Source organism: Nycticebus coucang, chromosome 3, assembly GCF_027406575.1.
Source record: "Nycticebus coucang isolate mNycCou1 chromosome 3, mNycCou1.pri, whole genome shotgun sequence".
NCBI lineage: Eukaryota > Metazoa > Chordata > Mammalia > Primates > Lorisidae > Nycticebus > Nycticebus coucang.
The window spans coordinates 77,260,643-77,288,612 of NC_069782.1; the positions used below are offsets into that span (position 1 = coordinate 77,260,643).

General features: G+C 54.0%; 1 protein-coding gene across 4 annotated transcripts; it reads left to right on the forward strand.

The window, feature by feature from the left end:
* The first annotated feature begins 177 nt into the window (after positions 1-177).
* On the forward strand, positions 178-27,837 carry OGDHL (oxoglutarate dehydrogenase L). 4 transcript variants are annotated; one of them, XM_053583663.1, is made up of 23 exons: positions 178-310; positions 3,968-4,169; positions 6,315-6,485; positions 10,830-10,932; positions 11,295-11,410; positions 11,552-11,706; positions 12,441-12,587; positions 14,163-14,253; positions 16,766-16,945; positions 17,012-17,140; positions 17,814-17,993; positions 18,223-18,375; positions 18,869-18,971; positions 19,461-19,589; positions 20,692-20,842; positions 21,892-22,019; positions 22,808-22,986; positions 24,509-24,580; positions 24,695-24,820; positions 24,906-24,978; positions 26,252-26,415; positions 26,568-26,722; positions 27,221-27,837. In XM_053583663.1, the coding sequence occupies exons 2-23, from the start codon at positions 3,969-3,971 to the stop codon at positions 27,342-27,344; spliced, it is 3,030 nt and encodes a 1,009-aa protein (XP_053439638.1). In that variant the 5' UTR covers positions 178-310; position 3,968; the 3' UTR covers positions 27,345-27,837. The 4 variants fall into 4 exon arrangements, with proteins under 4 accessions (XP_053439638.1, XP_053439639.1, XP_053439640.1 ...); XM_053583664.1 differs by having other exon boundaries at positions 191-219; XM_053583665.1 differs by lacking the exon at positions 178-310 and adding an exon at positions 527-542.
* The last annotated feature ends 133 nt before the right edge of the window (positions 27,838-27,970 follow it).

Here is a 27,970-nt window from a genome sequence, read left to right on the forward strand (position 1 = left end):
GTACATTCTCCTTAGTTTAGAACAAAGACACCAGGGTTCCGAGGCTCAGCCCGGCCTGCAGTCTCCGAGACCCGCACTCTCCCAGCTCGGGCCGACAGCGGGCCTGGGCCGGCAGGACCGCGGACAGCGCCAGCCTGGGGGCGGGGCGACCGGGCCGACGTCACCGCGCTCAGAGTCTCAGGGGCGCGCGCTGCAGGGCGGCCGCGTCACGTGACCCAGGTAATTAGCGCCGCGCGCCGCGCTCCCTTCCGCGCAGCCCCCAGACCTGCAGCCTGCGGACTTCGCCGCCGCGCCGACCCCCGCCCGCCCGGTGAGCGCGGCGGCCCGTCCCCTCGCGTCCCTACGCCGCCTCTTCTGTCGACTTGGGGGCTGGCTCCTCGATACCGGGTCCTGGGCGCCGCCGCCCTTAGTCTGGAGCCTGGCCGGGCCTGGGTGGGAGGAGGGGGGAAGAGAACTTAACCTTGGCCCCGCCCGTGGCTGGCTGCGGCCTCCTCCGGGACCCTCAGCCCTTCGCGCGCGCGGGTCCCGACGAATGCAGTTTTGTGAGTGATGGAGCGAGGCGCAAACAGTGCGGTTCTGGCATTAAGTAGGGTTTCTCCCCCCAGAAGACTTCAGACTGCCCACACTGCCTTTCGTGGCCTGGGCGGGGGCCTGTTGCTCTTTACCCTCTCCCGGGCCGGGGGCTGCGGAGACCCGCGCTAGGGATGGGGAGAGTCCAGCGTTGTGCCCCTGGCGGGACCTGCAAGCAGCTTCAAAGTCTTAGGTCTTCAGAGGACCCTTATAGAGGGTTTTAATCGCAGTCCTCACTCCCAGGTGAGAAGATTGAGACCCCGAGAGAGACTGGCTTGGCCTGAGTTTGTAGCTAGTGTGGAAGTGCTCTTCATGTCCCCAGGAAAATGTGGAGAGAGACAGGGTAACCCGAGGCCCCAGCAGTTTGCTGTAGGCGTTAACCGACCCCTGAGGGTCCCCCTTTCACACGGTCCTCGAAGCCCCTCTCCACACAGCAGGTGACACCTTGGAATAGGCCCCATCTGCTTCTGGGCTCTTCCCAGTTGTGGGCTCCGGCCCTTCATCTCTGCCTAGGAAATGCACAAACCCCCTCCCTGCCCTTGCCTCTCTACCTCAATCTGACAGTGGCCCTCCTCTTCCTGGGTTCAGCAAACTAGAGTTAGGGTTTATTCCTGAGCAAAGCTCATCCAATTCCTGTAGCAGTGAGAATGCAGGCCCTGTTGCTGCCCAGCTTAGAGGACCTGGGAGAGCTCCTCCTCCTCCTGACCTCTGTTAATTGATCTCTTCCTAACCACCGACAGTTAGGAAGCAGACCTCACCAGGGCACCCCGACAGGGCCCTGTATGTGAGAGTCTTAGTGGCCATGAGTTTCTGTACTTGGTTTGGTTTTGGGGTTGGGTTGGTCTGGGGATCATGTGTGACCTTGTCCCCAGATGGGAGACCCCTCTCAAGAGCTACCCAGAGTGACTTTGCTGGAGGCTGGGCTGGGCAGGGGTTGTGTAGGGCCCCTGATTCTGACTCCTTGCTGCCAGAGCCTTAGGCCCTACTGTGGGGGAGGTGGAGGAGGCTGACTGGCTGCCCTCCTGCCAGGACAAGCACAGCTGAAGGCCATTGCAGTGTCTACTGGCCACCCCGGACTGTTCAGTGTTTGGAAAACACAGTGTTCCTGCACTGGTCTAGGCTGGACTCAGCCGGACTTTGTTCCTGTCTGGCCTGAACTGCTCCATTCCCTGGTCTGGCAGCAGCTGAGGGAAAGTGCTTGTTCCTCAGAGGGATCCGGGCTACCTCTTGATTATGTTGTGAGGAGGGCACAGAGCCCGTGCCACTCACCAGCTTATCCTCTTGTACTTCATTTTCACTGTTTAAAAAATGGGGCTTATCCAGGTGCCCACCCCATGGAGTGTTGAGAAGATTAAATGAGCACAGTGTCTGCCCCAGAATGAGTGCTTTCTTTTATTCTTGTTGTCTGGTTTTCTTTGCCATGGAATGGAGATGATAAAACTTCCTGGGTGGTGGTTTGGATTCTTTTGATGTCCCAGGAGACTCTCCCTGTCCTTCAGGAGTTCCTGGGCCTGGAGGCCAGCTGGGCTGCTCAGCCCTCTGTCTGCCCAGGCCTCTGGTGTCAGGCAGAGCAGGGGTTGGCTGGCTGCCTCCACAGCGCGAGCTTGGTACGTGGGGAGGCGTTGCTCCAAGAGAAGCTGGCCCAAGTGTTCCTCACTATAGGGCCTGGTGGGGCTGGGCACACAGCCTGAAGCTTCAGGGTCTGAGCATGGGGGAGGGAAGCTTGGGGCACTTGGGGCTCAGAATCCTGCTAAACCTACCTCTTTTCTGGGGTATATTTTTGCGTTTTAATTTTCCTGTGTTCAGACATGCTGCTGGTTGCTCTGAGGAATGCCCCTCTTCCCAGACCCCTGGCTGACATAAGTTTGGAGGGAGAGAGAGAAAAGGGGAGGAAAGGAGGCAGACTGGGAGGACTGTGCCCAGCTCTCCGTGGGACTTGCCCCTTTGTGGAAAGTCCAGCCAGTGGGTTCCCCGGGGCTTGGTTGGGCGGAGTGCAGAGGTTAGGGAAGGTGACCTATTATGACTAGGCATGCCTAGTGTTGTGTCATACCTATTGTGACTAGGTAGGGAGTGTTGGCCTAGGGCCACAGCCAGGCAGGTCTGGGAGCTAGTTATGCCCCAGGATGCACATTTTCTGGAGCTAAGCTATGCAGTGGGCAGAGGGCTGCTTCTGCCTGCTGGACACTGGTAGAGGGGTTCTGGTGAAGCATTGGCTCATAGGCTGCAGCTCTTTGGGCAGGAGGGTTTTAGTGTTTACTCAAGGGGGAGCTGTTCTGTGTCTGGGCATTGACTGGGTTGGGGCAGGGGAGGAGGTTCTGCTCGCAGTCATGGGGTGGAGGAATAGAGGTCCTGCTTTACACGTTCTGTGTAGGGCAGAGTAGCACTGTCAGCTCCCAACCTGCCTGCATAGAGAGCCCTGGTGTTCTCCAGGATTGGAGGAGGATCTTAGAACTCCTCTGCTGGGGGGGTGTTAGAGAAAGTCCTCCCACTCCATTGAAAACCCATCATTTAGGAATTTTCCTTGGGAAAGGGCAGGTGGCATATGGGATGAGATGAGCTTCAGGGTCTCATCCTGGCATTGGGGGTCCCTCCCAACCTGGCATCGGGGGCTTCCAGCCTGCATGTACCTTTCAGACTGATAGCTGTCCTGAGTGGCATTGGTCCTGAGTATGTTCTGCACAGGGTGTGGGAGCAGGGAGGGTGTGAGAGCCAGGCTGGGCATGGGGCTGCTTTCCATTTTGCCCTCTGCCAGTCCTCTGGACTTAGTCCTCTCTGCTGTCAAGTGGGGCCATTGTTGGGGTCTGTGTCACTGGCTAGGCACAGTCTGGGCCATTAGTGCAGTCAGACGGAGTCAGTGGTCACATTTGACCGTGATGACTGTAGAGCTAGCAGGGCTGTAGGCTTCCTGAGAGTGTGTCTTCATCATTCCTTAGCACCTTTGCTCACCAGGCCCCCTTTGCCTAACTGTTTCCTGACCATGCACTGCATGCCTAGCCCTTGTAAGACTCGCTGTCCAGGTTCCAGGTGCTGGGCCATGTAGGCCACTTCTTGGGGTTACTGCCTGCACATGCCCTGTGACCCTCCCTCCCTGAGGCAGGGCCTGGACTGTATGTATCAGGCTCTGGGGACCTGCTGGGAGTGGGTGGATGCTAGGCTGAGTGGGGCTTAGCATGGCTGGGGCTCAAGGCCACTCATTGTCTATTGATGAGGGCCATTGAGCTTGGATCTCCCACCAAGTAGTGAGCCCAGGAGAGCCGGGAGAGTGTCACATACACCTCCAGCCAAGACCTCGTGCCCAGTAGGACTGACAAATGCAGGCTGAGTGGACGAGTGGCTGGCAGAGCTTCCTTTTGCCTGGTCCTGATGTTTATGCCTCTCCCTCATTGCCTGTGTCCAGGATGAGTCACCTGAGGCTGCTGCCATCCCGGCTTGGGGCACAGGCTGCCAGGCTCCTGGCTGTGCGTAATGCCCTCGTGCTCAGCTGGCGTAACAGGTCTTCTGGGCCACCGGCCACCTTCCCAAGCAGCAGAGGAGGTGGCTCCAGTTACATGGAGGAGATGTACTTCGCCTGGTTGGAAAACCCCCAGAGTGTCCACAAGGTTGGCATCCCCCATACCACATCCTGCCCCCTGTCTGCTGCATGGGAGGGAAGCCCCTGGGGCCAGTCTGTCCTGGGGGTGGTGGGAGAAGCAGTTTGCCTGCTGTGTGACCCTGGGCAGGTTTCTTTGCCTCTCAGGTCCTCAGTAGTCTCTATTTGTGAAAGAGCCTGTCCACATATTGGGTGAGAGAAGCTGGTTGCTTTCCTGTCACTGAACCAGCCCGTGGGTAGTGGTCTTACTTGAGAGGCCTTGGCAGTGTCCTGCCCAGCCACACTTGGGACCTGCCCCACCCCCTGTGCTGTGCTGTCTCCAGATGGCCCCTTGTGTATAATTAGGGGCATACGCATGTATGCATGCATTGATTTGAGAAAATAAATGCTTGTTGATGGTAACAAAAAAATGAGATGGGAGGATGAAAAATGCAAAATGAAGTTGCCTTCTCTCCTCTTCACTCACACTAGGCAGAGGAGAGCATTGCAGTCACGTGACTACAACCAGAAAGCCTGAAAGTCTCACAGTCAGACGGCTCCCTCCCCACCTGGCCCCTGTCTGTTCAGTCCCTCCATCCCCCAGTTTATTCTCAGTTTCTTCTGTGTCCTTTCTGAGAGTTTCTTTAGGCAAACTTATTGCAGACATAAATCTGGATTTCCCCCCTTTCCCACAAAGGTAACATGTGAATATACCGTTTTGTCTTTTTCACTTGGTGATATATCTCCAAGATCTTTCCGTGCCAGTGCACATGGAGCCTCGCTGTTCTATTTGTGTGGCTGCATAGCATTCCGTTGTGGGCAGGTGTTGCCTCCCTCCTTGTGGACTGGTTTATTTCCGGTCTTTGGCTGCCATACACAGCTGCAGAGTGTCATCTTGGACAGTCGTCACGCAGCACGTGCCCAGCTCTCTGTGGGATAAATCCCCATTGTGGCACGGCTGGGTCCAAGAGGATCTATGAGTGCAATTTTGATGGGTGTGGCCAAATTGCTTTCCACAGGGATTGTAGCAGTCAATGCTTCTGCTATGGCATGGGGGTGCTCAGAGGAGAGAGCACATGGAGCACCTATGTACGAGGTCTGACAGTGAAGTTCACGAACTCATCCTAGAAAAAGTGCTATATACCAGGTGGCACCTGTGATTCAAAGGAATAGGGCACCGGCCCCATACACCGTAGGTGGTGGGTTCAAACCTGGCCCTGGCCAAAAAAAAGTGCTACATACCTCATGGCTGAATACCACTACAGTCACCTTCAAAGTACTCCCCTTGGATGCACCAGCACCTTGTCCACCCTTCAAAGAAATTTTGAACTCTTTTTCTGGAATGACCATCAGAGCTGTCATCTTATGGCACATAAAAACATGCAACAATAATGAATGCCACTCAGCAACACACTGCCACATATCGATACAAACACAGCTGTGAGACACTAATATACTAAGGTTATGAAACCTTACCGAATTGTTTGCACAGTGTTGCCAACGTAAGCATCTGGCCTCAAGTTTTCAAACTTAATTGTGAGACCTTGTACAATGACAGCTTTGATGGTCATTCCAGAAAATGAGTTTCAAAATTGCTGTGAATGGTGGACTAGGCACTGGTGTTGGTGCATTGCTTCACAAGGGAAGTACTTTGAAGGTGACCATCGTGATATTCAGCAGTGAGGTATGTAGCACTTTTTTTAGGATGAATTCCTGAACTTAATTGTCCAACCTTGTATGTGCACATCTGCTTTTTGTTTCTGCACAGAGTAGCAAGCTACACATCATCTTCTGTTTTGACTACTTTATGGCATATTTTGGTGATATCTCATATCCATATTACTGAACACAGCTTACTTTTTTAAAAATTTCCAAGTATTAAGGAGGTACAAATTGTTCTTTACATCTTACTTTTTTTTTTTAAGAGTGCATAATCTTCCAGATTCTAATTGTACAGTCTTTATTTAACCAGTTTCCTATTGATAGCCATTTAGATTGTTTTGACATTGTCATTTTTATAAATAGTCCTGCAGGGAACTTCCTTGTATGTACACTTAGGCACTTTGGGAAGGCCCTGAGAGCTGTGGTACCAAAGAAACACCCACTGCCCAGCCTGGGCCACCCTCCCCCTTCCCAGTCCCTGACCTGGCTGCGTTCTTGCTTCTGCCCTGCCTAGTCCTGGGACAGCTTCTTCCGGAAAGCCAGTGAGGAAGCCTCTTCTGGCTCTGCTCAGCCACAGCCGCTGTCTGTTATCCATGAGAGCAGGCCTGCGGTCTCGAGCCGGACCAAGACCAGCAAGCTGGTAGAGGACCACCTGGCAGTGCAGTCCCTGATCCGGGCCTACCAGGTGAGAGGCAGCTGAGGCCAGGTTAGGAGGCTGCACTGGCTGCTGGGGCATGGCCAGGTGCTGGGGGGAAGGGATCTCAGCTCCAAAGGCATCTCCCCAGGGAGTTCTTCTGTCTCCTATCAAATGGCACCCACTTCTCTGTCTGGTCTTTGTCACATTATCATTCAGAGCACTTACCAACCCCTGGGTATTTTTTGTGTTACTGATTTGTTTGCTTGGAATATTGTTTGGTGCACGTCATGCCCCAAGTGCTTGGAGGAGTACTCAGGAAGTAATCAGTTCCAGATGTGGTGAAATAAGGGTGAGTAGATGGACCTTATTAGTGTCTATTTTCTCCTTTAGATTGGGCATTCCAAAAGGACAGGGACTGATATACAGCAGGTGCTTAATTAGTGTTTATGGGACAAATGAATCCTTCTGTAAACAGTTGCTGCTTCTGGAGACTTAGGCTCTCTGAGGCTTGGGCCCTGTTCTGTCAACAAGGTCCAGCTTGAGACCAAGCAGTTCTTGGTCTTGACTGAACAGGACTAATTGGAGGGCTGCTGTAGGCGTTCACATTGTAACCAGCATAATCGTGTGAGATCGCTGGGAACGAGACACCTGACGTGTAGAGGGAATGTGAGGGCATCCTGGGGTCCTTGGCAGAGACTCCAAGGGAAGGAGCAGCAAGCTGTGCAGGCCTAGGGTGCAGGGGGCATTAGCAAATGGAAATGACGTTTTGCCTCTTGAGTAAGAGGGTGGAAGGAGCTCCCTGTGCATCAATGGTCCTGGCATGGAAGAGGGAAGGTGAGCAGGTGTGGGCTCCTTGCTGGCCTGAGTACCTGTTGATGCAGGCCTCCTGGAGCAAACAGCAGCTGGTTGCATTGTGTTTTTCTTGACTGGATGAAAGAAGCAGCAAGTTACCTAACCATTAACTTTGACAGGGAAGAACACGGAATGGAAACTGTGTATTAAATGCAGAGTAGCACTCAGGGTACTGCCTGAGGCCCTTATCTACTAAGCACAGTTCTCAGCTCTTCAGCAGTTCTTCATTCTCTAATTAGCAGAGACCAAGCACTAGTGAGTCCTGCCAGCGGGATCATCCCTGGATTCAGGCTGTTGCTCCCTTGTATGTGGTGTGGGTGAACTCCCACCATGAGGGCTGCAGTCCCTCACAGGTCAGAGGTGGCTCAGAGCTCTGGCTGACTCACCTGCACACTGTACTGAAGAAAAGCAAAATGTTATGAACATTTTTAACCATTTAAAGGCACAGTAGTGCTGTGAGCTCCCCAGGTCCCCATCAACACACTGCCAGTCTCAGTTCATCTATTTCCCCCTCCCCCTCAACCTCCACCTGCTATGGGACTATTTTGAGGCAAACCCCTGATGTCATTTTATTCATTGAATATTTCAGAATGTATTTGTAGAGTTGAGGGCTCTTTAACAAATGCGCTATGATAACATCACATCTAAAAGTAATGGTAATAGGCCAGGTGCAGTGACTCATGCCTGTAGTCCTAGCACTCTGGGAGGCCAAGGCGGGTGCACTGCTTAAACTCAGGAGTTCAAGACCAGCCTGAGCAAGAGCAAAACCCCACCTCTAAAAATAGCTGGGTGTTGTGGTGGGTGCCTATAGTCCCAGCTACTTGGGAGGCTGAGGCAGGAGGATTGCTTGAGCCCAAGAATTTGAGGTTGCTGTGAGCTATGACACCATAGCACTCTATTGAGGGTGACCAAGTGAGACTCTGTCTCAAAAACCAAACCAAAATGCAAATAACAAAATAAATTTAGGCTGGACGCCCATAGCTCAATGGGTAGAGCGCCGGCCGTGTGCACCAGAAGTGGCCTGCTAAACAAATAATAATGGTAATAGGCCAGGTGCAGCAGCTCATGCCTATAATCCTAGCACTCTGGGAAGCCAAGGCAGGTACATTGCTTGAGTTCAGGAGTTTGAGACCAGCTCGAGCAAGACTGGGACCCTGTATCTACTAAAAATAGAAAAATTAGCTGGGAATTGCAGCTACTTGGGAAGCTGAGGCAAGAGTATCACCTGAGCCCAAGGGTGTGAGGTTGCTGTGAGCTGTGATGACACCATGGCACTCAATCCAAGGTGACAGAGTGAGGCTATGTCTCAAAAAAAAAAAAAAAAATGATAATACTAAATATGCAGTTGATTCACGTGGGCTTTTTGTCTTTGTATTTTTTTAATTGCTTGTTTGACGCAGGATTAAAATAAATCCACAGGTTGCCGTAGGTTGGTTGATATGGCTGTTAAGTCTCTTGTACTCTGCAGGGTCCTCTCTGTTTCTTTTTGGGTGCCTTGCTATTTTTTAATGAGAAAAACAGGTTGTTTGTCCTGTAGCGTTTCCCTGAGTCTGGATTCTGCTGATTACATCTCCATGGCGATTTTACTCATTCCACTGTCCTACCATGGAATTTCTCTTCATTGGCAATTAGATCTAGAGGCTTGATCCCAAATAGATTGGACTTTTTTTTAAACTAGCTTCCTGGTGGATGGTGATGCCCTTCAGTCTAGCTGCCCTAGACAGTGATTTCCTAGATCCATTAGCTCATTGGGCATTGCAAAAATGGTGATATTCTATTTTCCTTCTTTGTTTGTTACATGAAATCCTGCTTCTCTTTGTCAACTTTATCACATATTGTGTGGGAAAGGCAGGATTACTGCTTGATTTTTCCTTTTATTGACTGATTTTCACAATTAATGAGATGGTTCTCTAGCAGCCTCCAAAGGAGACCAGTGAAGGTTTTTTATGCCCTTTTCAGATCCATTTGAATGTATTTACCTAAACCAGCAGTTCTCAACCTGTGGGTTGCGACCCCTCTTTCACAGAGGTCGCCTAAATACATCCTGCATATCAGATATTTACATTGCGATTCCTAACAGTAGCAAAATTACTGTTACGGAGTAGCAATGAAAATAATTTTATGGTTGGGGGTCACCACAACATGAGGAACTGTATTAAAGGGTCGCAGTGTTAGGCAGGTTGAGAACCACTGACCTAAACATACTTGATGAGTCTCAATCTGTTGTAAAATACTCTCCTATTGTTGCTCAAAGTGTGTCCTTATTCCCAGCCCTCGTGACATTCGAGTACTCTCTTGATGTCTGGTATAATGAGGTGTGTCAAGCTTAGCTTGTACATTTTTGCCCAGCCCTGAAACTATCCAGGTCTCCAGATGGGGATGTTCACTGCTTTTGTTTTGATTCATATTTCTGTGCATTTCGGTGGTCACAACTACAAGGTGTATTTTTTAAATATCTAGCTACATTTTGGGTTTGTACTGCTGTTTTTACAGACTTCATATGCAGGACTCAGGTTTTGCCCTTGACCTTATTAATCTTACGGCACCATCTCCTTTCAAAGATGCCAAAAATAGAAGTTCTCAAAGACGTCAGAAGAAGGGCTTATTTGATTTTCCTTTAAGTCCCATGCAATGGTCTTAGAATAACAATTGTAGCACTGTTACTACTGACTGGTAATAGAAAAGAATCTGTGAAAGTTTTTCTGCAGTTTTGTTTATCTTTAGGAAATATTCCATTAGTTGGTTGGAATGGTTCCTCTCTGTGTAGTTATGCCACTGAACAGACATATTCATTTGTTTCATTTAATTTTCAATTTTTAAAACTTAAATTTTTAATAACATTACAGTGTAAAATATTTACAAGCTTCCAAAGCTAAGTCTTTAAGGCAAGATATATTTTTAGAAGTCTGGCTTCTGGTCCTGCCTCTCTGTTCTGTTTTGTCCCATCCCCAGAGATGGTAATTTTTCTTATTCTATGGTTTTATTTTTTTATGATTTATTTTTCTAGGGCATATTCTTACCTATATGTGTACAGATATGTGCCCACGCATATATTTACTTGTATCTTCCCTTTCTTAGATCATGGGTAGTTCACCATACACACTTTTCTAGAATTTGCTTTTTTGCTTAGCAGTATTTTGTGGCAGTGAACTCACAGTGTCAAATGGGGATTTTCCTCCTTCCTTTTAACAGCTCTGTCACACCCCCTTGTGTGGACGGCCCATATCCACAGGCCAGTCTCCTGTTGATGGACAATGGGGACGTTTCTAGAACTGGACTATTGCTAATAGTATTGCGGTGAACATCTCTGTGTTTGAGTCCTTTTCTGTTTTTACCAGATGCATGTTGGGTTGAACTCCTGCACTTTGGTGGCTGTGGCTGGGGTCTTTCAGGGGATAGTGCCGTGGCTGTGACGTGGAGACATGTGGAAACTTGAAAATCCAAAGTGGGACATGAGGGGCCCGGGCCTAGAACCTCACCCTTGGTGAAGATCTGTCTAGGTGGGGCCCAGCCCTGCCCTGACCTCTTTCCTTCTCCCAGATCCGGGGCCACCACGTGGCCCAGCTGGACCCCCTAGGAATTCTGGATGCGGATCTAGACTCCTTCGTGCCCTCAGACTTGATCACGACCATTGATAAATTGGGTGAGAGTTGGGACTCTTCCCTGTTGCTATGGCAGTGCTGGTCAGGTGGCTCAGTAAGGAGCTCTTGGGCTCTGGGGGCCGTGTGAGCCTGGCAGTGCCTTGGGGCTTCCCTCTGACCTTGCCTGTGTACAGCACTATGTCTCCAAGAGGGGCCCCTGTCTTCCCCAGCTGGTGCTCTGCGCTCAGCAAGCTTGAGAGGCTTGTTTAAGCCCACCCTCATGGCAGCAGAGCTGGGCTCTGACTTTTACCCTCCTCCCCACTCTGGGCCTGGAGGGAGGATACAGGGGAGTCTGAGGGACCCCACCTGGGCCTGACCTCCCTGCCCCCTCTCTGCTGCCTGGGCACCGCGCCTCCTACTCTAGCCTTCTACGACCTACAGGAGGCTGACCTTGATAAGGAGTTCCAGCTACCCACGACCACCTTCATCGGGGGCCCGGAAAGCACCCTCTCTCTGCGGGAGATCATTCGGCGCCTGGAGGTGAGCCCAGGCAGGTGTGTCGGACACAGCTGATGGAGCACTTGGAGTGCTCTAGAGGGAGGGCGGGTCTGCCTCTTCTTTTCCAGACCCAGGGCTGTCCCTTTTCCTGGATCCTGCTTGAGTCCTCACCTGTCCCCCCAGAGCACGTACTGCCAGCACATCGGCCTGGAGTTCATGTTCATCAATGATGTGGAGCAGTGCCAGTGGATCCGACAGAAATTTGAGACTCCTGGTGTGATGCAGTTCTCCAGTGACGAGAAGCGGACCCTGCTGGCCCGGCTGGTGCGCTCCATGAGGTTGGCATGGTCCTGGCTGAGAAACTAGGCGGGTGCCTGGCCAGGGAGGGTAGGACTGGATTGGCCTCCCTTCCCCCTCTACCCTCAACTTGCCACGGAGAGGCCCGTAGGAGGAATATTGGGACCAGGTGCTTAGGCAGTTCAGCCAAGAGCTGATTAGTGGGAAGGGGTGGGGTCCCAGGAGAACATGACAGCAGGGGCTCTCTGAGCAAGGGCAGAAGTCTTGGGAAGTGGCCATTGGAGTGTTTGGGCAGAAGATGGGGTGAGTGTAGCAGTACCTCCTGGCCCTACCCACTGGACTCCCTGAGGCTGGGTCTGCCCAGGGCTGAGGAGTTGGAGGGGCACTTGGCCCAGCTGCTGGGGGCACAGTGGATTCCTGAGCAGTGGGATGTGGGCTGGAGCTTGCATTCAGCCAGTGGGGTCTTTGGAGCTAGCCAAGAGAGCCCTTTGCAGTGTGGCTGGAGAGCAATGGGAGTGGTAGGAGGTGACCTGAAGAAGTCTGGCTGTGAAGAGGAGCAGGCTGGCAGCTGGGAAGGGGTGCAGGGTCTTTGTTTCAGCTGAGAGGGCCCAGCCTTTTCTGACCCTGCATTTCTTGTTGGAGGGAATGGCAGGTCTTGGACAATGCCTCTGTTCTTGGCATTGGGCTCTGAGCACTCATGAGCTGCTGCCCATGAGCCCTAGCCCTATCTTTCTGTATCCCTTCCTAGCCCTTCCTGTCTTCTTCTCCCAAACAGGTTTGAAGACTTCCTGGCCCGGAAGTGGTCCTCAGAGAAGCGGTTTGGCCTGGAGGGCTGTGAGGTGATGATTCCAGCTCTCAAGACCATCATTGATAAATCCAGTGAGATGGGCATTGAGAATGTCATTCTGGGGATGCCACACAGGTGAGCCTCTGCACTCCCAGCATACCCACCCTCCTCCAGCCTGGGGACCGAGGTGGAAGTCATGGGTTGGCAGTCAGAACAGGGGCTTGGTGGGACCTGTCAGCAGCCCGGGCCTGGCTTGCTCCACCTAGCGCCACGCTGGGACCAGGACCAGGTTCTCTGGGGCTTCCTTTCCCTCTGGCCATGTTGCCGCCATCCCTAGGAAGGCTGGGATTTCACAAAGAGGTACATTGTGCTTCTTGCGGTTCCTGTGGACAGATGAGGAGAGGCTTCTCCCAGGGGAGTGGGGCAGAGCCTGACAGGTGGCCCTGGGTTGGCCTCCCCTGGAGGGAGGTCTCTGGAGGGTCTCTGACCTGGCTACCAACTATCTGTATGTTTCCCTTGACCTTGACAAAGCCTTAGAAGGTCCAGCACTAGGTGTTACCTCTGAGCCAGAGTCTGAGGGCCAAGGGGGAATGGAGACCTTGATGGCCAGGGGTTCTGCTGAATGGGGCCCATGAAGATATGGCCAGAGGTCTTGGGACAAGGCCCTCGGCTCCCCTGTAATCAAGGGAGCTGCTTGTGGTTGGGCCAGCCCAGGGCCGCATCAGCCTGAGGTATGTCCACATGCATGGGGCAGAGTATCCACATCCTGTGGCTGGCCGACCAGCCTGTGGGGTTTGCAGGCTCTGTGCAAACGGGCCTGACAGGCCTATAAATGCTCAGTGTGTGGTCAGGGGGCAGGCAGAGCTGGCCCAGGGGCCTTTAGGTGGTGAGGAGACTCTGGTAGGTCTTGAGCTGTTAGAACAGCAGAAGAAGATGAAATCTGGCGGTCAGAGGTGGCCTGAGGAGGACTCTGGGAACAGAGGGGCTGTTCTAAGCCAGGCTAGGCCCCCCAGAGTTGGGGAGGGAGCCCTAGGGCCAAGGCCTTTCCCTAATGGGGCTGAGGATTGTTTTGGATCTCCTGTAGTCCCACAGAACAGGGGTGAGGCCAACCTCCCATCACAGGGCCATGAGTTCTGAGCCCTATCAGGCTGATACCCACCCCTGGATTAATTTCCTTTGATGGGAAGTTCAAATTGGGCTGGAGAATCCCTGGTCCCTGGCTCCCTTTCTACCCCCTTCAGCCCAGACCTCAGCTACCCTGGACTGGTCCTCTGGTAAGTCCTGATCGGAGAGTCAGTTGAGTCCCCTCTTCCTTATCCTGCTCCCAGAGGCTGCTGGCTGGGCCAGAGGGTGTGTGTCAGTGACTCTGATGTATCAGCAGATTAAGTTGGGATCAGGAAGGTACCAAAGTACTGGGTTGGGCTCAGCTTTTGGGTGGCCAAGTGGCTCCCTGCTCCTGAGGGCCTCTGACTATGGGCCTGTTGGGCTGTCTGCCTGGAGGGAGCTGGCTGGCTGTGACCAGTCATGGGTCTTGGAGACTGAGGCAGGTTGGGAGGGGGTGGACTTCACTTGGGCTCCACCAGGGAGGCCCCCACCCCTACCTCAGCATGATTCTGGGAGGACCCAGGTGGGTATATGGCTTGGTGAGTCTGGGCAGGATTGGGAGGTGGCCTTTGTGCTAGGTGAGAGCCTGGCTCACTCTGGCTCCAGGGGCAGGCTGAACGTGCTAGCCAACGTGATCCGCAAGGACCTGGAGCAGATCTTCTGCCAGTTTGACCCCAAGCTGGAGGCGGCAGATGAGGTGGGTGTCCCACCCTGGGGTGCCCCGAGGAAGCCCTGTATTTGGGAGGTGGACTGAGGAGGGCTGGGCCGGAACCTTCCAAGCTGAGATGGTCCTTGAGATGCACAGTTGTGGAGAGAAAGGCTGGATGTTTGTGTGGGGCCTTTCAGGCTTTTTGAGTAAGCGCCACAGTCTCTGAGAGCTGGGAGGGCCCTCCGGTGATCTGGCTCAACCTCTGTTACTACCCTGTTTCTCCGAAAATAAGACATCCTCCGAAAATGAGACCTACTTACAGGAAAGATAAGATGTCCCCTGAAAAATAAGACCTAGCGCATCTTTGGGAGCACACCTTAAAATAAGACACTGTCTTATTTTTGGGGAAACAGAGTAGCTGGGGAAACAGGCCCAGAGAGGTGCAGGGGCTTGCTAAAATTTCCTCACATCAGCTTGTGTGGCCGTGCATCTGCACCCAAAGCCCTGGCCCCCAACCTGGAAGTTGTTTGCCCAGGAGAGCCTGGGAAGGGCAGGATGGCTTCCTGTGCTCTTTAGTCAGCCGAGGAAACGCTGTTCCTGATCCAGCCTTTCCTGGCGTGTACACGCACCATGCCCGCCTCGTACCTCAGGCCATGGCCATGCTGGGCCCTCAGCCCAGACTGCTGTCTTCTTTCCTTTGCTCTCTGCCTCTTTCACAGTCTTACTGTCTCCTGTTCTGGTGGGCAGTGATCCTGTCACTCCTTCCTGTGTGTTCCTTTGCTCTCAGGATCATCTCTCCTTTGGCTGTCTCCAGCCCATCCCGTGTGTGAGTGCATGTGTGTTTGCACTTTGTGCACTTGTGTGTGTGCATGCCTGTGTGTGCATGTTTTCCCCTCCAGGCTGGTAGCCCCATAAGGTCAGGGGCCTTGCATCCAGCACAGGTGCTTGGTTTGTTGAACTGAATCACATTGAGTGACTGCATCAGGGCATCAGGCACACTGGGTCTGCTCCCAGCCCAGAATCTCCTGCATCCCTGTTTGTTTTGCTTAAGCACCTTCATCTGTTTAAGCCTCACTTTGCTTTTCTGTAAAATGAAAGTAAAAGCATCTGCCCCAGGATGCCTGTGAGAAATCGAAGGCATGGTGTGTGTGCAACTGTGAAACCTGGCCAAAGTTAAGTATAAGATAAAATTACTAATTTTATTTCAATTAAAAAAATAAACAAACCATGAGCATTATTTTAAAAGCAAGCACAAAGTTACAGAATGAGGATACATTTTGTTCGTGAGACCCTGTTCACGTGGCCATTTCCGTCAATGTGCTCTTGTTGGGTTTGGGTGTGAGCTCCCAGAATGTGCCGTGCAGATAAGCACGAGTCTGCCCAGTGGTAAGAGGCCACAGGAGCAGCTGTGACGCTATTTGACAGCTTAATATTTTCACTTAAGTTGTCATTGTTTCCTGCTAGCCCTTGTAGAGCTTCCTTGGGCTTCTCACACAGAGTGTCTGTCCCCTGTGGACATTAAGTGCTGTAATGAGAGTCTTGCACACGTGCAAGTGAGTATATTTGTTAGATGGGGTCTGAGAAATACAGTGGCTGGAGCTAAGGAGATGGGACTAAGTGACCCTCCCAAGAGCTGGCAGTTATCAGCGAGCCCACCCATGATGTGTGCCAAAGCCAGAAGCCCCTCGCACAGCCTCCTTTGATCTAATTCTTTCATCTTTGCCACTAGGCTAGGTACACAAAAGGATTTTGCTGTAATGTGTTTCTTTGTTATGAATCCAATTAAGTATCTTTTCACATGTGTTTTTGAGCCATTTGCATTTCTTACTCTGTAATTTATGTTGGTCACTTCTGCTCATTTTTCTGTAGGTTTGGGGCTTTGTCCTAACTGATTTGTGAAAGTGTTTTGTGTATTAAGGGAATTAGCTCTTTGCCTGAAGTTGTCTTATTAATATTTTTCTCAGCTTGATTTTTTTCCCGCTTAATACCATGCATGGATTTGTTCCTCCCATGACACATTTATTACGTTTTAGCCCTCTTATCTTTTATGTTACCTAGGCTTTGAGTATTGTTTAGAAAGTAGGTCTTCCCTACTCCAAGACCATAAAATAGGTCATATTTGCTTCTGATACTACATAGGCCTCATCTGTTATGTGTGGGTTGCTGCTCCTGTGCTGTGAGGAGTGAGGTAGGGATTCAGCTCCAGCATTGCCCAGATGCCTGGCCAGTGGTCTCAACATTGGCACCTAGGAGTTGTCCTGCATCCACTGCTGATGATGGCCCTTCTTCCTGTGCTGTGGTCAGTATGCTGAGAAGATGGAAGTTGGACACATAGGCTGGCTCATCATGGCCTTGGAACCAGGGCCTGCCTGGGGCAACTTGCCTTCCTCCCTCAGACTGGCAAGAAGGGCAGTGTGACAAGGACAGGGGTTCCTTGAGGACAGCACAGCAGGGAGCAGGATCCGGCACTGTTCTGCCCTGACTAGGCTTGAGTGTCTGCCTGTCTGCCTGTCTGGTGTGGGAGGGGGTGGGTTTGTCACATGCTCACCTCCACCTGTAGGGCTCTGGGGATGTCAAATATCACCTGGGGATGTACCATGAGAGGATCAACCGCGTCACCAACAGGAACATTACTCTGTCGCTCGTGGCCAACCCCTCCCATCTGGAAGCTGTGGACCCTGTGGTGCAGGGCAAGACCAAGGCAGAACAGTTCTACCGTGGGGACACCCAGGGCAAGAAGGTGAGCGCACCTGGGCTGTGGTGGGCTGGGCACGGGGCTCCTCCTGGCTCACACCCTTTACTGCAGGTCATGTCCATCCTGGTCCATGGGGACGCTGCCTTTGCTGGCCAGGGTGTGGTCTATGAGACCTTCCACCTGAGTGACCTGCCCTCCTATACTACCAATGGCACCGTACATGTCGTCGTCAACAACCAGGTGAGGGTGTGGGCTCCACACTGGGGTCTTGTCACTGTCGCTTCTGTCCCTCAAAATACATTCAGGGAGCTGAATTGCTGCCTCGGCAGCACACGTGTACCTGTGTGCACTGATGCATACATGTACATTTGTGCACGGTGCAGAGAGTGGTGTAAGGGCAAAAGGCGTGCACGTGTGACAAGTGCCTCGCAGAGGTGGCTGTGTCACTAGCGGTACTGTCAGCTGTATGAATGTGCCTTAAGTGTGAGGCAGCTGGCTTAATAACAGCTTATCTCACGAGCCTAGAAAGTCCAGTGCTAACTGTCTCACTTGCAGTAAGTCATTTAATCTTCCTCAAATAATCCTATGAGGCATGAATTTAATGAGCTCTTTTTCTAGATGAGGAAACTGTGGCTTTGGGAATGTAATTACCTTGCCCAAGGTTGTGCAGTTAGTAACTGGCAGGACTGGGGCTTCCCAGGCCCATGTCCCCCACTACCAGTGAATGGCAAAGGGAGTGGGTGTGACTCCCCTGGTGTTGCTACTGTGCCCTGGGAGCTGCTGCTGTGTCTGATCACCCCATGATGTCCCTCATCCCGCCCTAGCTCCACGACCCACCCAGTCTCTGAGGCCAGCATGAGCTGCCTCGCTCTAATAAACAGAGTGGTATTGCCGGGTCTTCCTGCCTCTGCAGATTGGCTTCACCACGGACCCCCGGATGGCCCGCTCCTCACCATACCCCACTGATGTGGCCCGGGTGGTCAACGCGCCCATCTTCCATGTGAATGCAGATGACCCAGAGGCTGTGATATACGTGTGTAGCGTGGCAGCTGAGTGGAGGAACACTTTCAACAAAGATGTCGTTGTGGACCTGGTGGGTCTGAGGGGGCAGCCCATCGCTGCTGTGCTGAGCTGGTCAGCTCTTCATTATCTTCAGCGTTCAGAGCTGGGAGTATTTCTTGGATGGGAGATTTAGTGCCACCAACAGTAATCTGTGCAAAAGCCTAGGGGTGGGACCTTCATTCAGTGATAAGAGATAATGGTGCTCTCAGAGGCCCCACAGTGTGGGGACAGGGACTGAGCCCCTTTGGGTGTCACTGCAGGTCTGTTACCGCCGGCGTGGTCACAATGAGATGGATGAGCCCATGTTCACGCAGCCACTCATGTACAAGCAGATACACAGACAGGTGCCTGTGCTGAAGAAGTACGCAGACAAGCTCATCGCTGAGGGCACAGTCACCCTGCAGGAGTTTGAGGTGGGCAGGCAGGCTGCATGAGCACGGGACAAGCTTTGGGTAGGGACCCTGGGGTAGTTGCAGATGTTACCCATGTGCCCAGTGCTGACTATTCAGGTTTTAAAAATGTGGCTAATACAGTCTTTTGTCCCCGAGAGCCCCCAATTACCAAAGAGACCAGAAAACTAAGGATATCAGTGAAACATAGCACTGCAATGTGGAGAAGCCCAGCCCTAGGCAGGAGTCCAGGAAGGCTTCTTGTAGGAGGTGGCCCTGAGCTGGGATCATCCCCACAATTATCTGTGACGTCCTCCTGCCTTCAGGGAGCTCTGAGAGCAAGGACTGCGAGTATTTCCTGGGTCTCCTCTAAGCCTTTTGCTGAGTACACAGCAGCCCCACCTGGCCCTGGGGTACCCGTCCGAGATCCCCCTGAACTTTGAGAGTTTGGCCTCTAGCTGTAGATAGCCTCAAGCCAGCAGACAAGCTTCTGTTCAGACCTTCATCCTGACTCCAGGAAGAAATTGCCAAGTATGACCGGATCTGCGAGGAGGCTTACGGCAGGTCCAAGGACAAAAAGATCCTGCACATAAAGCACTGGCTGGACTCCCCCTGGCCTGGTGAGCGAGCTGCATGTGGCTCAGGGCGGTGCTCCTGGGCCGCAGCGGGTCTGGCACTGGGCCCAGGCCTGGAATGGCCCTGGTGAGAGCTGACACTGCCTGGCACAGAGGCTGAGGGCTCTGTACTTGTGACTCCCAGGCTGTGGGGGCCAAGTTCTGCAAGTGGAGGATGACAATACCCTCAGAGCATGTGTGGCCAGCTGCCTCCTGATAAGGAGGTGCTGAGCCAGGTGGGGGATTAAACCCCAGAGGCCAGATGCTCAGGGATGCAGTGCTCAGAGAGTCTCTCTGTGACTCTGGGGCCCAGGGGCATGTGTAGGAGCCACAGATGTGGTTGTGCAGCTGCTGTAGGTCCCAATGTGGGCTCAGGGTGAGTCTGGGTGCCAGTAGGGCTGTGAAGGCTGGGCCTCTGGGGCCCTGGAGGTGGGCTGACTGGGGGATCCGAGCCTATCGCTGCACAGATGTGGATGGACCCTCTCTCTATCTCAGGCTTCTTCAACGTGGATGGGGAGCCCAAGAGTATGACGTGCCCAGCCACAGGCATCCCTGAGGATGTGCTGAACCACATTGGCAATATAGCCAGCTCTGTGCCCCTGGAGGACTTTAGGATCCACACTGGTGAGACTGCTGTACCACCTACAGGCTCCAGCACCTGCCACGGACCTGGTGTTGACACTGTACCTGGCAGGGAGGGTGGTTAGGATGGCAAGGGAGATGGATGGCCTGTCCCTGCTCAACCCCTTGGCAGGTCAGTGGCACTCTTGGAGCCTCGCTCATGCTCCTGTGATGTGTCTGTGAGAAGAGCTCCTCTCAGGGTGCACCCAGGGAGTTGGGCAGGCACAGATGCCACACTCCCAGCTGGGTGCCAGTGACTGGTCTTAGATCCCCACCTGGTCAGGTGTAGAATGAGAAGGCAAGAGCTTCCTATGGAGGGTAGGTGAGCCTGGAACAGGGGCAAGACTCTGCAGATAGGGAGGACGCAGGCTTGCAGGTACCTGGGTGAATGACAGGGCAGCCCCACCACTGGGCTGGGGTGGTCATTGACTGCCCCCACCTTAGGCTGTGGCCACTGTGGCCTTTGCTTGGGAAGTCTGGAGGGCTCCGTGTCTGTATTGGGGCATCTGCACACCCTCTGACCAGCATGTAGGAGTTCCAAGGGGGTTCCTTCACAATGTGCATGGAAGCCCAGATATCCTAGGGCATCTGGGCTGAACACTTGCTCTATATGTGAATTATAGCTGGTTCTGTGTGCATGTGTGGGGCTGGCAGGAGCACAGCATAACAGTGTAGGCCAGAGGACCTGGGTTCAAATCCAAGCACCGTGACAGCTAGGTGATCTTGAATAAATGACTTCCTCTTCTGGGCCTCAGTCCCCTCTTTTAGAGAATAAAGACAGTTTGCCTCTCCTTGGGGTGACTTTGAGGATGCCTGGCTCAGTGAGGGGCAGTGTCTGGCTCACAGTACCTGCTTCTCTCTGCAGGGAGACTAGCTCCTTGTACTGGCCAGAGGGCCCTCCTGAAGCACTGTGTACGAGCCACAAATGTCGCTGTGCAGCTGCTGTGGGGGGTGGGGGAGTATGTGCATAGGACCCTGCTGTGTGGGGGGTATACACTGAGCATATATGTGTACAGCAGTACAGCAAGCTGCCTCAGGGGCCACAACTGTCTCAGGTGGGTTGTCAGGCCTCTGTAGCCCTCAGACCAGCCCTTCCCTCCCATAGGCCTCTCTCGAATCCTGCGGGGCCGTGCAGACATGACCAAGAAGCGGACAGTGGACTGGGCATTGGCAGAGTACATGGCCTTTGGCTCCCTGCTTAAGGAGGGCATCCATGTGCGGCTCAGCGGGCAGGACGTGGAGAGGGGCACGTTCAGGTGAGGGCAGGGTGGTCTCTGGGCCCACAGTACTGGTCTTGTCCTCACTGAGCCTGTCCAGGGGCTCAGAGACAGCCTAGGGGATCTGGAGTGGGAGCTGGCCCTTCCTCCTCTTCCTGTACCTGGGGGACCCCAGAAAGAGTCCCTGTCTGGCTGAGGTCAGCCTCTGCCCCAGGCCAAGTCATCATAGGTCTGACTTGCCACCTCTCTGACCCTCTTGGGGGCAAGTATGCAGAGCTGACTGCTGGGTCTAAGCTGTTGACTAATAACAAGCTATGGTCATCTGTGGGCCTCACGATCTTTTTTGTGTTTGTGTGTATGTGAACTGCCATCAAGCCAGCCTTCCCTGTTTTCTTTGTTTGCAGCTGAGTTCTTGAATCCAGATGTCAGTTACTTACGCTTGTCCATTGTCCTATCACATTTCCTTTGGTCTGGGTCCTAAATGTTTTGAATCCTGACTTGGTTAGCTCCATGTATGTTACCAAGCCCTTGTGGTGTGGCTTCCAGGATGTGACAAGCTGGCTTTCTCATGTCCTGGCTGCTCATCCCTGGTGACCTTGTTCCAGCCAGGGGCCCAGGTGGCCGCTCTGATGTACCCTGAGTTGCATGTTATCCTTGTCAGGCATGAGCTTCAGCCAGGTGGCCTCCTTACTGTGCCAGCATCAGGTACTGCACAGCAGCTCCTGCCTCCTCTCACATGGGACAGGGCAGGTGAGATGGTAAAAGGGCCAGCCCCAGGGGCAGTGCCCCAGGGCTGTGGCCTCTTGAGGTCTCAGGCTCCACCTAACACCTGGGAGGTCTCATCAGGTCCCCTCTGTGGGTGAGAAGCTAAGACTCAAGTGGCACAGCGTACAGTCCCCAGTGCCTGCGTGTGGGGGCAGCCTGGAGGCAGGACCAGCTTGCTCTGGTTGCACCATCAGGCTTGCACCATCCTGTGGGACCCCGCAGGTTTCCTGGGATAGTGATGAAGGCTTGCCGGCTTCCTGCTGCCCAGCTGCCTGGCTTTGGGTGAGCAGGTGCCAGCCCACCTGCCTGGTCTCTCTCTGCAGTCACCGGCACCATGTTCTCCATGACCAGGAGGTTGACCGGAGGACGTGCGTCCCTATGAATCATCTCTGGCCTGACCAGGCCCCCTACACCGTGTGCAATAGCTCCCTCTCAGAGTACGGAGTCCTAGGTGGGTCAGAGCTCTGCCTGCAGGTCAGTGGGCCCTGGGAAGGACTGGAGGGACTCAGAGGCCCTTGGGGGTTCAGGTCCTGGGATGGCTGTTCCCACTTAAGGCCACGTGGATTATGAGATCCTGTCCCAGAGAGCCTCTCAGGGATATGAGTTGGCGGGGGGGGGGGGGCCTGCCTGCCAAGCCCCTTCTCTGACACCATCCACAGTGGCCTCGGCAGGGAACCCAGCAGAGCCCACCACAGGCCACAGCCACTGACTAGCCCTGATCCTGGCCTGGTCTTCTCCACATTCTTGAGCCCCATCTCGCCCCCTCTGCCCTGCATCCCAAGGGCCTTGCACTGTGGTCCCAGCCCCACGCTCTGGGCTGTCCTGTGTCCCCTGTACACACTTTCCCTTGGCTCATTAGCTGCCTCCCTCGTTTCCTTCCAGAGGTCAGCCCACCCCTCCAGGAGGTGCTTCTGCGGCTGTTCCTGCCCAGTCTCTGTAGCAGCTCTGCATGTGTTCTGGGGGGGTCCTCTTTGCGGGTGGTCCATGCTGCCTCCCCAGGGTATCTTTGGATACCTTGCTTTAGATAAAGGGGAACCTGGCCATGTGTGATGTCAGGGCCGAGGGTGGTGTCTCTGGTATGTCATCAGTTCCCGGGAAGGGACATGCTGCTCTTTGAGTCCAGGGAATCCCTGGGCTCTGCTGGGCATGGGAAGGGAGGGGGTGCTGACATGGGGCTGGGTTTGACGGGAGCCTCTTAGTGACAGTACAGCAAGCTCTATCTTGGTGTCTCCTGTTTAGGCTTTGAGCTTGGCTACGCCATGGCCAGCCCCAATGCCCTGGTCCTCTGGGAGGCACAGTTTGGCGACTTCCACAACACAGCCCAGTGCATCATCGACCAGTTCATCAGCACTGGCCAGGCCAAGTGGGTGCGGCACAACGGCATTGTGCTCCTGCTGCCGCATGGCATGGAGGGCATGGTGAGGGCTGCGCCGTGGCTGGTGGCTCGGTGGGCTCAGCAGGCCTGGAATCCATGGGATGGACACTTTACCCTTTGCCGGGTTGTGTGATACGTGCCTCCTAGAGAGGGGCCCGTGTGCCTGCGTGCTGCCGCTGAGATGGTGATGACACTAGCAGTAGAATCATCTTCTGTGTGTGAGAGCTGGTTGTGCTCCTGGCACTGCTTACCCCTTCTCTGTGTATTAACTTTTCTAGTCCATACAGCAACTTAATGAAGTAGGTCCTGTTCCCAGTTTCCAGATGAGGAAACTGAGGCACAGAGGCGGGATAGCTTGCCTAAGGTCCCACAGCCAGTAGCTGGGATTTGAACCTCTGCAGTGGAATGCTGCCTGTCTCTGGTCCCCTCCTCTGTGACCTGCCGGGAAACCACACTCAAGGTAGAGGGAAGGTGTGAGCGTGGGTGCACTGTGTAGGGGAGGAAGGAGCAGAGGATCACAGGATGTCACTTTCTCCTAGGTATGTGGCCCAACCGAGGGAGGGAAATGGGGGACAGGAGGAGCTGGCTGTGCCAGCTTCAGGGCAGCAAGGAGCAGGGGGCCTCGGCCTCTGCCTGGCTCTGTGACCTAGGGCGAGGCCTTCTGTGCCCCGGGATGGTCAGGGTGCAGTGCCCGTCCCTGAGGTCCTTCTCAGCTCGGACTAATTAGCCTATCACACACCGTTAACCCCCAGGGGCACATTCAGTTCTGAACACTGTAGGTACCATATGCTGGGGAGTCCTCACAAGACCAGGAGCTCTGTGAGGAGAGAGGTGAAGTGACCTGCTGGAGGTCACCCCGCTGTGAAGGCAGCTTCTCAGGAGGTGGCTCAGGGGCAGGCTGGGTGTGGAGGGTAGGGCCAGCTAGTGCCTATGATGCTGGGTCCTTGGGCTGCCCCTACCAGGGAGTGGGTGGTGGCTGTGGGGCAGGCCACCCCTGTCCCTCAGGGAGCCATCCTGGAGACCGCATGGGTTTGGCTTACTGCCGTCACAGCAGAGTGTCCTGGATGGGTGCGGGTGAGTGGCTCAGGCTGGGTCGGCCCTTCCCTCTTGGCTGCAGAGCTGTTTCTTGTCTCTCTTTGCCCCTCACCGTCTTCAGCTGTGAAGTGAGAAGAGTGTCTCTATCACGGGGCTGCTGTCAGGAGTAGTGAGTAATGGGAGTGGGGTCCCTAGAACTGTGCCTGGTGCACAGCATGTGCTCAGTCATGGCAGCCGTTGTTCTAGAATGTTTCAGTGGAAGAGCGTCTCAGTGTGGGCCTTCTGCTTTTTCCTCCCACTCTTCACATTCACACAGCACGTGCTGGCCCTGGCGGACCTCGCCGTGAGGATAACTCTCCTACTCTTATCTCCCCCGCAGCCCCCGTCAGGGCTGGCTCTTTCCTGTGGTTGTTCAGACTCCAGAGTGAGGGCACCTCCCCCGAGAAGCCCTCCAGACTCTGCCCTGAGCCTGGGGTCCTTGTGTCTTTTCTGTGGGGGGCCAGCCCTGGTTGTCTGGCATTTGCTTTCAGGGCCCGGAGCACTCCTCGGCGAGGCCTGAGAGGTTCCTGCAGATGAGCAATGACGACTCGGACGCCTACCCTGTGAGTGCCCGGCACTGCGCCCCGACAGCAACACGCCCTGCTGTGCCCACAGGGCCAGGGCTCCCGGGTGTGCAGCAGACCCCTGCCCCCAGCCACACCCACCCCTCCCCACAGGCGTTCACCGAGGACTTCGAGGTGAGGCAGCTATACGACTGCAACTGGATCGTGGTCAACTGCTCCACGCCGGCCAACTACTTCCACGTGCTGCGCCGGCAGATCCTGCTGCCCTTCCGCAAGCCGGTGAGCCTCTGACCCTGTGCAGGGCACATGTGTGACCCTGGCCAGGTGGGAGTGGCTGGCAGCTGCATGTGTGTTTCTCTTCCAGCTGATCATCTTCACGCCCAAATCTCTGCTGCGGCACCCAGAGGCCAAGTCCAGCTTTGACCAAATGGTACCTGGTACGTGCCTGGACTGGGTGTGTTGGGCAGCCTACAGTGGGGTGGTAGTTGATGTGTGGCCTGGTGGCCTGTGGTGTGGCTTTTCCTCTTGGGGCTCTTCCATCCTCCCTGCTGTCTATAGCTCTGCTGGCCACACAGCGGCTCTTGGCACAAGCCCTGCCAGGCACAGGGTTGGGAGGTGGGTGCGGTGGCTGGCTGATGCAGGTGACTTGGGCTGATCTCCAGGACCAGAGGAGTGCACTGGGACCCCCTGAGACCCTGGCAGTGCTGGCTGAGGCTTGGCAGAGGTCTGCCAAGTTTGCAAGACACCGAGCGTCATTCATTCATTTGTTGATTTATTTTTAAGTTCATGAGCCAAACAGATATTATTGATCCTGGGGATCTGGTGTCCCCTCCAGGAGCCATCAGCCTCATTTGCCTGGAGTCAGGAGTCAGATAAAACACTTGAAGGTGTTGAAATTGACACATGACTGGGAGAGAGTCAGAGAGTAGCAGGTGTGAGCCTGGCAGACCAAAGCTATCTTGGAAAGTGGTCCTGGACCATAGGGGAGGTCCAGGGGCTAGCCAGGAAGGGCCTCAGTGTGGACAGGCTTTGGTTTTGTGTCAGTGCGTGTTTGGCAAGACTGTCTGGTGTGGGTAGGCAGCTAAAGTGGGCAATTCAGAGCTCTGGCCTTGGTACTACGGGCTGGCCTCTTGCTTTCCCACCTGGGCCCTGGCAGCTGTTTGTCCTCTGCGCCTCAGTGTGGGGACATGGGGATGCAGGGATGTGGGCACTCTACAGTGGCCTCCTGAGAGAATTTGCAGCATGCCTGACCTGGCTCCTGGCATGTGGTATGAGCTCAGGAAGGAAAAGTGGGCAGGCTTGGACATGGATACTCGGCTGCAGGGCTGAGGGAGGAGGAACATGCAGTGGCCTCCTGGGATAGCTGCTTGGCCATGGGGGTCAGAGTGCCACACAGCTGAAGATGAGCAGGTTTGGAGCAAAGGATGATGCCATCACATGGGTCTATCACGTCACCTTCTCTGTTTCCTTCAGAGGCCATCCCCCTTAAATGGCATTGTTCCCAGGGCTCTGACCCTGGGTACTTCCCTGTCTCCACCCTTCTCCTTATGACATCTGCTCCTGCTTCACCTTTTGGTTCAAGAGATGCCCACTGCAGCCACAGGTTTAAATCTGTGGTTAGTCTTAGTGGCCAGGGAGAGCTTGGCAGTGCTAGCCTGTTTCTCAAGCTGATGAGCCCTTCAGGGTATTGATGCCCCATCCGTCCCCTAGGCACCAGCTTCCAGCGGGTGATTCCTGAAGATGGGGCTGCAGCACAGGCTCCCAAGCAGGTGCGGCGGCTCATCTTCTGCACAGGGAAGGTGTACTATGACCTGGTGAGGGAGCGGAGCAGCCAGGGCCTGGAGGAACAAGTGGCTATCACACGCCTGGAGCAGGTGTGCCTGAGCCCCTCACACCATCGGAGTGGTAGACAAGGTCACATCGCCAGGCCTGGACCTGGGCAGCATGCCAGGCAGGCCAGTGAGGGGTGGGCAGGCCCTGTGGCTGCCCTTCCCTGGCTACCATTCCCTCATCCCTGCCTCCCCAGATCTCTCCATTCCCCTTTGACCTGATCAACCAAGAGGCAGAGAAGTACCCAGGTGCAGAGCTGGCGTGGTGTCAGGAGGAGCATAAGAACATGGGCTACTATGACTACATCAGCCCGCGCTTCATGACCATCCTGAGCCGTGCCCGCCCCATCTGGTACCAGCCTGGGCTGAGCTGGCCCAGGGCCCTGAGCCCCAGAGACCCCATCCTGGCGCTGCCTACCCCATGGGCTGTGCCACCCAGAACTAGCCACTGAGCCACATTTGAAAACCGAGGAGTTAGACTGCACAGTCCCTGCCGACTGTGTGTGCTCTGTCCCTGGTGGGATGTCCCCAAGAGGGACAGAGCATGATTAACAACCACTTTTATGGAGAGCAAACCTTTGCGCTTATTCTTGCATAGCCAGAACTGAGTTAGAGAACATGCTCCCAGCCCAGACCTCCTGCCTTTGATCTTAGGTTGGTTATGTAGTCCCTTGGGGCTGGGACCTTTCATCTCCACAGCAAGACAGTGCTGAGATTAGGCCCAGTGTGTGTCCTAGCCCTGTGAGGCCCTTGGCACATAGTGGGTGCCAGGGCCTCCCTCAGATGTGTGCCCCTGGGGTGAGTGTAGACCTGGCCTATCCCTCAGCTTACTCTGTGTCTTCTCCTCCAGGTATGTTGGCCGTGACCCAGCAGCTGCACCGGCCACAGGAAACAGGAACACTCACCTGGTGTCGCTGAAGAAGTTTCTGGATACTGCCTTCAATCTCCAGGCCTTTGAGGGCAAGACATTTTAGAACCAAGGCAAGGCCAAAGAGCAGGTCCTGCTGGCTTCAGTGTTAAGCCAACTTTGGCCTTCGTGTTTATTTCAGAACCTATTAGGATTGAAAAACTCAGAGGAGCTTGATAGAGAGGGGTATAGTTCTGAAGTGTTCCTCAGCTGCTCGGATCTTTCTGGAATTCCTTGTGTGGTGTCTCCATCTGCGTTGGTATCTCAAGACAGACACCCGGAACCCTGCGTCTCTGGTCCTTCCCATCCTGGCAGGCCTGGCTGCCGCACAGCCTGTCCATGTTTCTTTGTAGATTCAAAGGGATGTTGTCTTTTGTGCTTTAGAAATAGATATTTCAGCCATAACCAGATGAAGCAAAACAATGCTGGATGATTTATATGTGCTCTGTTTTATGGGGTGTGCCGTATGAGATATGTCAGCTTCTGGGCGAAATACAGCTAACAGCTCATGTGTGCCAAAGTAAAAAACTATAACAGAAATAAAGAAAATGCTTAAGAGAGATTTGCTGTTTTTATTTCATACTGTAAAATCAGGGGAGACGTAGTTGAATGGAGAGGGTAGGAAATGGGGAGAAAATAAAAAAAGAAATCATGGTGAGGCTAAAAGAACCCACCCCCATAGAAAAGGTTTTC